This window comes from Typopeltis vanoorti, chromosome 6 (genome assembly GCF_054136105.1).
Source record: "Typopeltis vanoorti isolate ZY-2024b chromosome 6, IOZ_Tvanoo_1.0, whole genome shotgun sequence".
NCBI classification, from domain to species: Eukaryota; Metazoa; Arthropoda; class Arachnida; order Uropygi; family Thelyphonidae; genus Typopeltis; species Typopeltis vanoorti.
In genome coordinates, this window is record NC_143554.1 from 106,355,163 (window position 1) to 106,369,117 (window position 13,955).

General features: G+C 35.5%; 1 protein-coding gene across 1 annotated transcript in view; it reads right to left on the reverse strand.

Moving 5' to 3' along the window:
- LOC150105775 (uncharacterized) overlaps window positions 1–13,955 on the reverse strand; it is a 625,951-nt gene that overhangs the window by 531,935 nt on the left and 80,061 nt on the right. The window contains exon 4 of the mRNA XM_090394343.1: window positions 10,872–10,970. Coding sequence (XP_090250469.1) covers window positions 10,872–10,970 — 99 coding nt within the window. The remainder of the gene's footprint in view (window positions 1–10,871; window positions 10,971–13,955) is intronic.

Here is a 13,955-nt window from a genome sequence, read left to right on the forward strand (position 1 = left end):
TGGTAAGTTGAGGCAGCCAAATTCGTTAAAATTTGGAAAATGTTCTAATGCTATGGCAGATTCCATAAACAGTCTTGCTGATTTATATCTACTTCTATATAAAAAGGAGGTTTTCTCCCCACTGAATTCAATTATCTGTATCCAAGTTATCTGTATCCATAGTCATCTACTCCAGAACATCTGTAGCACAAATAATACACATAGTTACTATGTTAATCCAGACAGATTGCTGCTGCTCTCCTAGTTTGTAGAAGCAAGGAATACCACAGATACTAGGATGATTGAAATCTTCTGAAAAGGCATTAGCAAATAACTGGAAAAACACAAAAGTACTACACAGAAGCTCTTACAAGTCAGAGAGATTGTTCTTAGAGGCGACAGAAGACCTGAAACACACTCCAAATCTCAACAAATATGGCTGTATTAACTTGTCTAAGATCTGGGAGACAGTCATCTTAAGAAAAAACTAGTACTTTTTTTTTTTTTTTTTTTTAAGGACTCTAGTCTTATGTGATACCTGCAATTTTTTTTTTTTTCCCTTCAGATAGAGGGCACCAAAAATCAGGGCTCTAGTCTTTGTGTTGCTGCTACAATTTTGTTTAACTAGTCCGTTGATTACACCATGTTGTTATAATCTCGCGTATTGTGACAAACTGTGTTTTTGTGCTCTAAAGATGCTGGTTATAACACCAGTGAAATATCAGCAATAAGTTAATAAATTAATTATTTACTTAGTTTCTGTGTTCTAACATAGTTAAAAAATAAACAACATGTTCGAAGAACACATCAGTCTGTCCACATGTTTAAAGATATAAGTTAATGAAATTTTTCAATATATGGAAAGTAGGGAAGAAGACAAGGGACATCCATGGAAGATGGGATTGTGTGTGCTTAAGAAAGGTGGGAGTTACAGTTTTCTCACTGAGCAGTCAGCAAGTGGGAACAGTTTGCTTGTTGAAGTGATTAGTGCATCTAGTGTGAATAAGTTTAACGGAAGGTATGACAGCTGTTGTGGGTAATGCTTGACCTTCTTTGAGGTCTGATGACAATAATATTATACTATCATATATAATAATAACAAAATCCAATAATTCTGTACTAATTTCACTGGCACATTTACAATAGGTCCTAATGCAGCAATACACTCTCAACATCTCCTCTTTACTTCTATAACTGGGTAAGGATGCAGAGAATACATTCCTACACTTTTTTTTCTTTGTAAATGTTAAGATAGATGTACCAAGTTAAGCACCATCATTATTGTAAACATTATAATCTGAATTTTGACAAGTGAAGAAAATAGGTTCATGAAAAATGTAAAAGTAAATAATACAGAAAATTTAAAAATTCTAGATTGGAATCTAGAATTTTGAAAGCTATTCATTTATACATTAACTCCACACACACACACACACATACTGATAAAACCTATAGCAGATCAGTACCCAATATATTTTTGAGCTCGAGAACGAATTGCACGAGTCTATTGAACAGCGGGGGAATTTATAATCATGAGGGTATTCTATATCAAAAATTGTTGGTGTTAAATACAAAATGAATTTACTGAATTTACAGCATCAAAAATTATTCTGACTTAGAGAAATTCTACTTTATGGAATGTGAATTTCGAATGAGGGAGTAAATGAGATGGTGTAATAGTGATGCATGCTAGGAGAAATTAAAGTATAAAGTATAAATGGAATTGTTGACATGCAAGAATGATAATGGAGTGAGAGAGGTAAAAGTGTGCATGAAAGATGATGCAGAAGCAGTAGGAAACAAGAAGAAATGAACAATGGGAAGAAGTAAAGGAAGATACAAGAAAGCAAAAACAGACAAAAAAAAGTATGATGATTTACAGTGATTACACAAGCAACAAAACCATGTTTTCAGGAGATGACTGTCTTGGTCAGAACAAATGACTGAAAGGAGAAGAGTTTGGTAGAAAATAGAACATACAAAAATATTTTGGAAAAATTTGGTGAAAAGAGCAAAGCTAATAATAACGGCAAATACCTGTTGGATTTCTGCTCAGGATATGGACTCGTTATTAGTAACACAATGTTCCACCATAAAAATGTGCACAAATTCACATGGAAAGAAGAGGCAAGGAATAAGAAAAGTCTCATGGACTATGTTATTGTTGATGGTGATGTTCTCCCTGATACAGGACACCAGAGTGTACAGAGGATTTGAAATTGGAAGTGATCACCATTTAGTCTTGAGCAGGATGAAATTGAATTTCATATTGAAAAGAAGAACATGTAAGAAAGTTTTTAAAGAAAATGCAAGTTGAGCAGCTCTCAGAAGTGAACTGTAGACTAAAATACACAAATATCATTCAAGAAAAAATGAAAGAGTTTGAGAATAGGAATCAAGCCTTGGAGATTCAGTACCAAGCCCTAAAGAAAACACTGATTGATTCAGCCACACAGGCATGTGGTGAGGTCTGCAAGGATAGAAAAATCAAAACTCCATGGTAGACACAGGAAGTTAAAGAGGCAGTGAACGAAATGAAGAAAGCATATCAAAAGTTCTTGGCAAATAAGTCAGCTTGTGCTCTTAGGGAATACAGAGACAAATGTAAGAAAGCTAAACACTGTATAAAACTAGCTAAACAAAAATCATGGGAGGACTTTGGTAAAAACATGGAAAATAAATATCAAGAAGGTGGCAAGATATTTTGGAGGTTGTTGAAGAAGCTCAGAAATGGGGGAAAGAGTGTTGTAAAAGGAATTAGAGATGATAAAGGTGATGTTCTCTCCTGGTACAGGACACCAGAGTGTACAGAGGATTTGAAATTGGAAGTGATCACTATTTAGTCTTGAGCAGAATGAAATTGAATTTGATATTGAAAAGAAGAATATGTAAGAAAGTTTTAAAGAGAATACAAGTTGAGCAGCTCTCAGGTGTGAACTGTAGAATAAAATACACAAATATTATTCATGATATTCCTGACATGAAAACAGGAGAAAAAGATATCCTTGAAGTATGGAATAACTACTTTGAAAAATTGCTAAATGAAACAAGCAGTGATGACAGCACAGTGGTAAAAAACACTGGCCAGACATGCAGTCAGGAATATATATCCATACTTGAAGAAGGAAAAAAAAAACCATCAAAAAGCCTCAAATGAGGAAAGGCAGCAGGAGTAGATGATATTCGACCAGAAATGCTCAAGTATGGAGGTATAAAAGTCTTACAGTGCTGCACTGCACAGTAAAGAAGGTCTGGACAGAGGGATGAATTCCAGATGATTGGAGTAGAGCTCTCATAGTACCCATATATAAAAAGAAAAATAAAACTGAATGTGAGAATTACAGAGGTATTTCATTACTGAGTGTTTCTGGAAAGATATATATGCAAGTATACTTTGGAAACGGTTGTGAAGGATTGTGGAAGAGAAGCTTGGTGAAGAACAAGCTGGATTTAGGCCAAATCAAGGCTGTCAGGATCAGATTTTCACTTTACGAGAGATAGCTGAGAAATCATGGGAATATAACAAAGTTCTGTATTTAAATTTTGTAGATCTAGGAAAGGCATATGACAAGGTGCCAATAGAGAAGCTATTGAAAATGCTACAGTTATATGGTGTTAATGGGACATTATATCAAACAGTACTTTATTTGAGTTGTAAGTCAGCAGTTAGAATTGAAGTAAGTACAGGAAGATGGTTTAATGTTAAATCTGGTGTCAAACAAGGATGTACATTATCCCCTCTGTTATTTATTATCTATATGGATCACATTATGAAGGAAGGTAGTATTAAACCTGATATCAAAAGTGGAGATTTTAATGCCAGTTCTTTCCTTTATGCAGATTATGTTATACTTCTAAATACATCTGCTACAAGTCTGCAAGATTCCCTGACTAAAGTGGATAACTGTTGTAATAGATATGGTATGAAGGTCAGCATTAAAAAGACAAAGACAATGAAAATAGGCAGAAACATTGAAAATATCAACTGCATTGTGAATGGAGAACCTATAAAACAAGTAAAACATTTCAGCTACTTAGGCACAATTTTTAGTGAAGATAGTAAATTAAAAAGTCAACTGAATAAATTTATATGGAATAAGAGAGAAATTATCCAAAACACTAAATTAGCTGTATACAAGACAGTGTTCAAACCAATTTTAACTTATAGATCTGAAAGGTGGGTCAGAAGTAAAACACTTGACCAAAGACTACAGACTGCAGATATGAGAGTCCTGAGAAAGATTAGGGGCATGAACAGATAATATCAGTGGCAATATAATATTAAAAATGAGGATATTAGTAAAGAACTTGACATTGTCAGCATCCAGGAATGCATTAGCAGAGCTAATCTCAGGTGATATGCTCACTTAAACAGAATGGGAAAAGAAAGCTTAGCAAAACAAGTGTTTTCTGGCAGGTTTTCCCAGAGACCCAGAGGAAGACCAAGATATAAAATCTGATAATATTGGAATCTTGACAGGTAACAGACTGATTTGGAGGAAAATTATAGATAGGAAGTTAGTAATGATGTAAATTTTTCATGTAGTATTATCATATATATCCTGTATACTCCTTGAGGTTATATATCAGGAATTTGATGATGATGTTGATGAGTTTGGTAGATGAGAAAATAGCCGAATTGTTGAATGAGGCAAAAAAAAAAAAAAGAGCATAAGAGTCAAACTTATTGTCATGATCCTCTATAGAGGATTGCAAGGTTTTCTAAAGGATAAATCAGCAATCTGCTCTTATTCTAAAGTCATTTCACTACAGCAAACTCATAGGTATAACACAAATAGGTTGTTGTAGTGAATTTCTTTTAGTACAGCATTATATGAGAGTAGACTGTAAAATGGAGTAACAACAGAGCAGGAAAAAGAAAATAGATATACCCAATACTTCTGGATTCTACCAAGGCAACTGACAGGATTCATCATCATGATGTCATACATATTTAAATAAATGGGTATGTAAAACAGACTTGTGACAAGGATAGCAGAGTGGCTGACTGACAGGTATCAGAAAGTAATGTATGGATGTGCTGAATCTTAGAGAAAGTGAGTGACCATTGGATACTGTATTTGCACCACTGTTCTTCATCATCATCATCATCATCATCAAATTCCTGCCATGTACCCTCAAGGGGTGTACAGGATATGACAGTACTACATGAAAAAATTACATCATTACTAACTTCCTATCCACAATTTTCCTCCAAATCAGTCTGTTACTTGTCAAGACTCCAACATTATCAGATCTTATATTTCTATCGTCTAAGGCACTTTGTACCGTATCAATCCACCTATATCTTGGTCTTCCTCTGGGTCGTTTTCCTGCCAACCTGGCAGAGAACACTTGTTTTGCTAATCTTTCCTCTCCCATTCTATTTAAGTGACCATACCATCTGAGATTAGCTCTGCTAACGCATTCATGGATGCTGACAATGTCAAGTTCTTTCCTAATATCCTCATTTTTAATATGATATTGCCATTGATGCCATCTGTTCACGCCTCTAATCTTTCTCAGGACTCTCATATCTGCGGTCTCTAGTCTTTGGTCAAGTGTTTTACTTCTGACCCAGCTTTCAGATCCATAAGTTAAAATTGGTTTGAACACAGTCTTGTATACAGCTAATTTAGTGTTCCGACTAATTTCTTTCTTATTCCATATGAATTTATTCAATTGACTTCCCACCATACCAGCTTTGCTGATTCTGTTGTCTATTTCTATATTTAGTTTACCATCTTCAGTAAAAATTGTGCCTAAGTAGCTGAAATGTTTTACTTGTTCCACAGGTTCTCCATTCACAACACAGTTGACATTTTCAATGATTCTGCCTATTTTCATTGTCTTTGTCTTTTTATTGCTGACCTTCATACCATATCTATTACAACAGCTATTCAATTTAGTCAGAGAATCTTGCAGACTTGTAGCGGATTTATTTAGAAGTATAACATCATCCGCATAAAGCAAAGAGCTGACATTAACATCTCCAATTTTGATATCAGGTTTAATGCCACATTCCTTCATAATGTGATCCATATATATAATGAATAACAGAGGGGATAACGTACATCCTTGTCTCACACCAGATTTAACATTAAACCATCTTCCTGTACTTCCTTCAATTCTAACTGCTGACTCACAACTCAAATAAAGACTAAGTATTGCTTGATATAATGCCCCATTGACACCATATAACTGCAGTGTATTGAATAGCTTCTCTCTTGGCACCTTGTCATATGCCTTTTCCAAATCGACAAAACTTAAATACAGATCTTTGTTATATTCCCATGCTTTCTCGACTATTTGTCGTAAAGTGAAGATCTGATCCTGACAGCCTCTATTTGGCCTGAATCCAGCTTGTTCTTCACCAAGCTTTTCTTCCACAATTCCTCTCAACCGTTTCTCAAGTATACTTGCATAGATCTTGCCAGGAACACTCAGTAGGGAAATACCTCTGTAATTCTCACATTCAGTTTTATTTCCCTTTTTATATATGGGTACTATGAGAGCTCTACTCCAATCATCGGGAATTCGTCCCTCTGTCCAGGCTTTCTGAACTATGCAGTGCAGCCACTGTAAGACTCTTATACCACCATACTTCAGCATTTCTGGTCGAATATCATCTACTCCTGCTGCCTTTCCACATTTCAAACCTTTGATGGCTTTTTCTACTTCAAGTATGGATATGTATTCCTGACTGCATGCCTGGTCAGTGTTTTTTATCACTGTGCTGTCATCACTGCTTGTTTCATTTAGCAGTTTTTCAAAGTAATTACTCCATACTTCAAGGATATCTTTTTCTCCTGTTTTCATTTCACCTTTATCATCTCTAATTCCTTTTACAGCACTCTTTCCTCCATTCCTAAGCTTCTTCAACAACCTCCAGAATATTTTGCCACCTTCTTGATATTTATTTTCTATATTCTTGCCAAAGTCCTCCCATGACTTTTGTTTAGCTAGTTTTACACACTGTTTAGCTTTCTTACATTTGCCTCTGTATTCTGTAAGAGTAAAAGCTGACTTATTTGCCAGGAACTTTTGATATGCTTTCTTCTTTTCCTTCACTGCCTCTTTAACTTCCTGTGTCCACCAGGGAGTTCTGATTTTTTTATCCTTGCACACAACCTCACCACATGCCTCTCTGGCAGAATCAATCAATGTTTCCTTCAGAGTTTGCCACTGAATCTCCAAGGTTTGATTCCTGTTCTCAAACTCTTTCATTTTCTTTTCAATAATATTTCTGTATTTTAGTCTACAGTTCACATCTGAGAGCTGCTCAACTTTTATTCGCTTTAAAACTTTCTTACATGTTATTCTTTTCAATATGAAATTCAATTTTATCCTGCTCAAGACTAAATAGTGATCACTTCCAATTTCAAATCCTCTGTACACTCTGGTGTCCTGCACCAGGGAGAAAACATCACTATCAACAATAACATAGTCAATGAGACTTTTCTTATTCCTAGCCTCTTCTCTCCATGTGAATTTGTGCACATTTTTATGTTGGAACATGGTGTTAGTAATAACCAGTCCATGTCCTGAGCAGAAATCCAACAGATATTTGCCATTATTATTAGCTTTGCTCTTTTCTCCAAATTTTCCCAAAATATTTTTGTATGTCTCACAATCATTTCCTACTCTACTATTTAGATCCCCAACAAGGACCAACTTTTCCTTTTTCATTGTGTCAGTTGCTTTTTCTAAAGCCTCAAAAAATTCCTCCACTTCTACCTTAGTAGAACCTTCTGTGGGACCATAGGCACAAATAAGTCTCATTGTCCAGTTCCCCATTCTCATATTTGCCCACATTACTCTACTTGAGAGTGCCTGCCATTCAAGAAGATTAGCCTCGTATTTTGTGTTGAATACTATGGCTACTCCTTCTTTTCCTTGATTGTCATTGCCTGAATATAACATTTTGTATTTATTGCTCAGAAAGATCTCACCAGTTTTGGTCTTTTTTGTTTCAGTCACCCCTATTATGTCGATCTGGTACTTATCTAATTCCTCAGCTAGCTCCATTTCTTTGCCATTCAGGCTTCTTACGTTGATAGTACCGATCTTTAACTCTGGTGATGTTGAGTTGGGGTTTGTTTTCAGATTTGTTCCAGTAGCTGACTTTTCGCTGTTCGCCCTGGTTCCCTGGCGAAAACAACGGGGGCCTTGTTTAACCGGGCGACGCCCCAGCCGGCATGAAATTTTGTCATGTTGTACCATCATTTTTTATTTTGGTTTAACCAATAAGAATACAATTTGGTCGGCTAAATCCCAAATTGCCAGCCCATCCTCGTTCGTTCAGTATCAAAGTAGATACCCAACAGGGTGCACCACGAGAAGGTGAGGATTGGACATTAGGTCAGAAGCCCTGGTCGGTTCTCCGCATTCCTTTAAAGGCTATGTGGAGGTCTCCTCTCAGTTATACAGCTTTGACCCTTAAGCACCCCACCACTGTTCTTTAAATTATATATTAATGATACTGGGGATGGTTAACATCCAGTTATTTACTGATGATGCCAAGTTGTAAAAAGGAAATATTTGATACAGAATCTCTGCAGGATGAACTTGAGACTAATTCTATGGACAAATGAGTGTCATTGTTTAATGTTCTAAATGCAAGGTTATGCATTTTGAATTGGGAAGATTATAGGTAAAGTGTTATATTAATGGGAATATGCTGCAAATAGTCAATGAAGTTAAGAACCTGGGAGTTAATAGTAGATAGACAATTAAAAGTTATAGAGCAATGCTGCTAAGATGGTGATGGCAATACATTGCACTGGATAACTGTAATGCTGAAGAGACCACACTGCCTTGAGAAAAAGAAATTATTCTCCCTCATTTGAACTACTGTGCACAAAATATCATCACCTAAGTTCCAAAAAGATGGAAAGACAGCAAAAATTCAGGGTCAGATAATCTAGTTGATCATTTGAGGTATGTGGTCACCAAAGTTTCAGAAAGAGGAGAGGAGATATGATATAAGATTTTCCTGCTTATGGCAGGCAGGCTAGAACTTGGAGTCATTGCTAGAGGAGGAGGACTAAGGGTTTGGTCAGGAAGTTGTGAGGTCTCTCTCTTGCATGTGCAGATGATATTCTTCATCTGCATAAAGGAATTCCTGCACTTCAGGAATAAAAACAAGGAGTTTTTAGCATTGTAGAAGGCACTGTCTGAGACAATCTGGTGTGAGAGAGAGCCCAACGAGACAATGTATACTGTTACATAAGATGTGCATAACATGCAACAAAAAATCAGCGCAATGAGCAGAGGCCAAGTAATTACATCCTCCTCCTCCACCACAAATTATATGTGTAGTAGAAGAGGATACTTCAACTACAGGAACAAACTAGAAACAGAAAAAAATATATACAGAGGAAAGAAAACGGAATTTATACAGATACTCAGATATGATTACTTGAAACAACTTGGATTTGGGGGAAAACTCTGGATTTAAAAAAGCTGGATCTGTCGGTAATCAAGATAGATACCTTTCCTCTGAAGGAAGATAGCAATCACATGGTCTTGACTTTGGAGGTTGCTAAATGTAGAATTTTCAGTTAAGAAGATATAAGAGAACTACAGGACAAGTGATTGTGACGAACTTAGGAGGCAGTGAGAAGCAATGACACGGCAAAGGAAGAATTAGGCAATGCATATGAGATAGTGAAGGAGTGTCTGAAGAAAGCATTATCAGACTCTATACCCAAAGTAAGGATGATAAATCAGGTAGAAGTTAGAGGAATGAGTAGTGTCATTAAGTAGGAGGTGCAAGAAAAAGAAAATACTGTGAAGGGTTCATAAAGAAAAAAGTTATCAGCACACTCAAGAAGCAGTTGTGCACAGGCAAAAAGGGTGACCAGAATTAAGGAAGGCAAAATCAGATTATGAGAGGAAATTTGCTGAGTAGGCTCAAGAAAATCCCAAAGAGTTCTGTCACTACTATGTGGTAAGTAAAAGAAAGAATGAGAATGGAAGGATAATCTTAATGAAGATATTTAAAATATTATAGTGACAGATGTGACAAGAACTGATGTGGGAATAGAGATTAATGAATTCAAAGTACTTAGGATATGGTAGAATCTCAATGTAAATGCTACCAGGGGATTAGATAGGATATTTGCCAACATATTACAAGAATGTATAAAGGAATTGGCATTCCATTTGATTGAAGTTCCAGATCTGGTAAAATCCCTAGGGAACCGAAGGAGGGAAAAATAGTTACACTACATAAAGGATAATCCAAGACTGATGGAAATTATAGACCAGTAAGTATCTCAGGAGTAATAGTAAAGGTACCAGAGAAGTTGATTGGAGTAAAACTTCAGGAATGAGTGGATAAAAATATGATAGTCTATGGAAGATGGCATAGTTTTGTGAAGAAAATAATGGCTTAATTTACCCACTTTTTTTATACGACAATTGAGTTGAATCAAGGGAATGCTCAACACCAATACTGCTGGTTCCGAAGGTGTCTGATGGGATATGCAGAATTCTGTCACACAAATTAAGCAAATGGGAATAGATATAAAGCTGGTGATATGAGGATGGTTGACAAATACCAAAGAGCAGTACATATATGAGTAGAATCCAGGAAAAGGTATGTGACTAGCAGTGTGCTGTAGCTAAGTCCTTGGGCTACTACTAATAAATTTGTAGATTAATTTGTAATGAATCAATTTATTTATTTAATACAGTGAATTACATGACATCTGACTTCAATGGGTCAAATTAATCAAATTCCAAAATGAACACTTTCAAAGCCAGAACTAGCAACAACTCCACACAGCAATGGATGAAGGATGAAAGGAAGGTTAGGTTGGTGGTAACTCATTGTAGCACTTAAAAATAGTGATGAATCTTATCCTAAATGTATTTTCTATAGTTACCTGAAATCTTTGATCGCTGGATGCAAGAACGCGCTGTACCTACATCAATTACATGCTTAGGTTTATCTTGAAACAGATCATGAAATGGGTCAACTCGATCTACCAATAAGAAAAATAAAAAATCAAGTATTTATTGCAGTCCTCACAAAATATGTCACAGTAATGGATCATGAAATGATCAAAGCACAATTTGTGAGTCAAATATTCTTAATCAAAAAATAAATAAATAAAATGCTGACCTGGTTGGCCAAGTAGTTAATGTATGCACTCCAACCAACAGGCAAGAGATTAAAATCGAATTGTGAGCATAGAAGCTTGTGATTGTCATTAAGAGGGAGATGACTTTCATTGTCCAATGGGAGACCACTATCAAACCTAATGGAGATCTGTTGTAAAAGTTTTTTTGACTTGGTTATAAATTAAATTAAACTTGCAAAGAAATTATATTCTTGTTTAACCTTTATCCAAGTGCACACAAATAAAGTTTGCATAAAGTATTTTCATGACCAGGCTACTTGTATGTAAAAATCTTATTATTATTCATTAAATTGTGGCACTGTAATATCGTATGATTTTTCTTTTTCTAATTTATATGTATTATGTTATTATTACTTCTCATACTACACCATTGTAAATTCTTTATTGTTCTTATATTTCCTTATATTATCATTCCATTGACTACACCAGTTTAAAGAAAAATTAGTTTACGATATGTTTAGCTCACGAAGCTTCTCTACCTTAAATTTTGTTCCCCTCTTTTCTTCTTGCCCTTTATTTCTACCACATATAAAGCAGACTAATTTTCTAATTTATATGTATTATGTTATTATTATTATTAATACTTCTCATACTACACCATTGTAAATTCTTTATTGTTCTTATATTTCCTTATATTATCATTCCAATGACTACACTAGTTTGAAGAAAAATTAGTTTATGATATGTTTAGCTCACAGAGCTTCTCTACCTTAAATTTTGTTCCTCTCTTTTCTTCTTGCCCTTTATTCCTACCACATATAAAGCAGACTAATTTTCGCTATCACTGGCTATACGATTGTGATATATTCAATATCTCACATTCTTCGGCCTGACAAATTTATTTGATTTACCACTGCGCCAGCCAGGCAGAGTAATAGAGAGTGACAAATTAAATTAAAGAATTGGAATAGAGGCAAAATCTAATCAGAATTTTCTTAACCATGCAGCAAGTAGTGGCAATATCTAATTAACACACAGATCTTTTTTTTTCTCTTTCTTTTTTAAGATAGTGCATTGGCAATGATCACATCAAATTTTTGTTCAAACAAAGCATTTTATTATAAAAAGCTAAATGGTTATTTTTCTGATGAAGTTAATTAAATTAAGGGGATAAAAATCCATTATTTTACAGCCAGTAAGCGAAATTCTGAGATCGAAAACTACGATCTAAGAGTTTCATGTCGAAGAACTATCGGCAAATCCAAGTGTAAGTGAACATCTGATAGTACAACACCAAGGCAGCTCGAAGCAAAGGTGGAGCAAGTTCCCTCACTATCCTTAATATTTTCTCATAACGTAAAACACAGCTCCTAAGAGATATAATACTGCCTTACATTATGAGGAAAGGTCACTACCCAGACCGGTTTCAACCTTTTTTGAGGTCTCATCAGTGAGTAGGTAGACCTGGATGATATCAAAGTTTAAGTGAAAAGAACTTACATACCTTCACTATACGAATGCCAGATAGGTGTGCCCATATATTATAACTAAGATAAAAAGCCAAACAGCTATTTTTTCTGGCAAAGTTAATTAAATTAAGGGGATAAAAATCCCTTATTATTTTACAGCCAGTATGCGAAACTTTGAGATTGAAAACTACGATCTATAAGTTTCATGCCGAAGAACTATCGGCAAATCCAAGCGTAAGTGAACACCTGGTAGTACAACACCAAGGCAACTCGAAGCAAAGGTGGAGCAAGCTCCCTCACTATCCTTGATATGTTCTCATAATGTAAAGCACAGCTCCTAGGAGATGTAATACTGCCTTACATTATTACCAGAAACCGATCTGGGTTTCAACCTTTTTTGAGGTCTCATCAGTGAGTTTTTCTGGAGTTAGCTGTGCTGGGAGAAACACTTATTCCCCACTATTTGTCTAGTTTGTAATATCAATTTTTTTAGTTAGAATAAAATGCTTTAAATTAAGGGGATAAAAATCCCTTATTATTTTACAGTCAGTATGCAAAACTCTGAGATCAAAAACTACGATCTAAGAGTTTCATGCTGAAGAACTATTGGTGAATCCAAGCATAAGTGAACACCTGGTAGTACAGCACCAAGGTGTTGTACTACCTTTTAATTGTGTAATGCATAAAATACATTACACAATTAAAACATACACATTCTACATTCACGAAATCCTAACACACTACTTAGTATTATACAATATATACTAGACAAATAGTTGGGAATAACTATTTCTCCCGCATAGTTAACTTCAGAACTTTACCTTGTACAAATATAATATGTATATTTATGCCACTCTACTCAGTATTTTACAAAATTTAGCACAGACACTTGCTTTATACACTTACATACAATTTTTTTACATATCTACAATCCAGGAAACATCGATATGATGTGCTTACTCACAGTTCTTTATAAACAGTCCTTTACCACAAACAAAGTTTCTGCCAGGACATCTCAAATCTTTGCTTTGATCTGGATACTTCTTTAACTAGAACGTTTCTGTACTATATACACCATCGCAGTTGTTTGAGCATGAGTAGCAAACGACATCCTTCCTTCTTTCTTCTACAGCTGGCAGCTGCCTGTTGATAACAGTAGTAAGCAACTGGAGAAACACTGATTTTTGCCTTCAACATTTATCCATAGGACCCCAAACAGTCATTCTTGATTCCTTGCAGAATCAAGAACGACTGACACATGGCTGACATGCCTTGGAAACTGCCTGGAGAACTTCAGGCAGACTCACCGTCAACAAAGCTCTGATGCTAAACCATCAGGGGCCACAAGATAAGAACTACCAAACCTGCAACCAAGAACTCCTAGTCATTGCCTCTTCTGTACAGCCGGAAAGCCGGA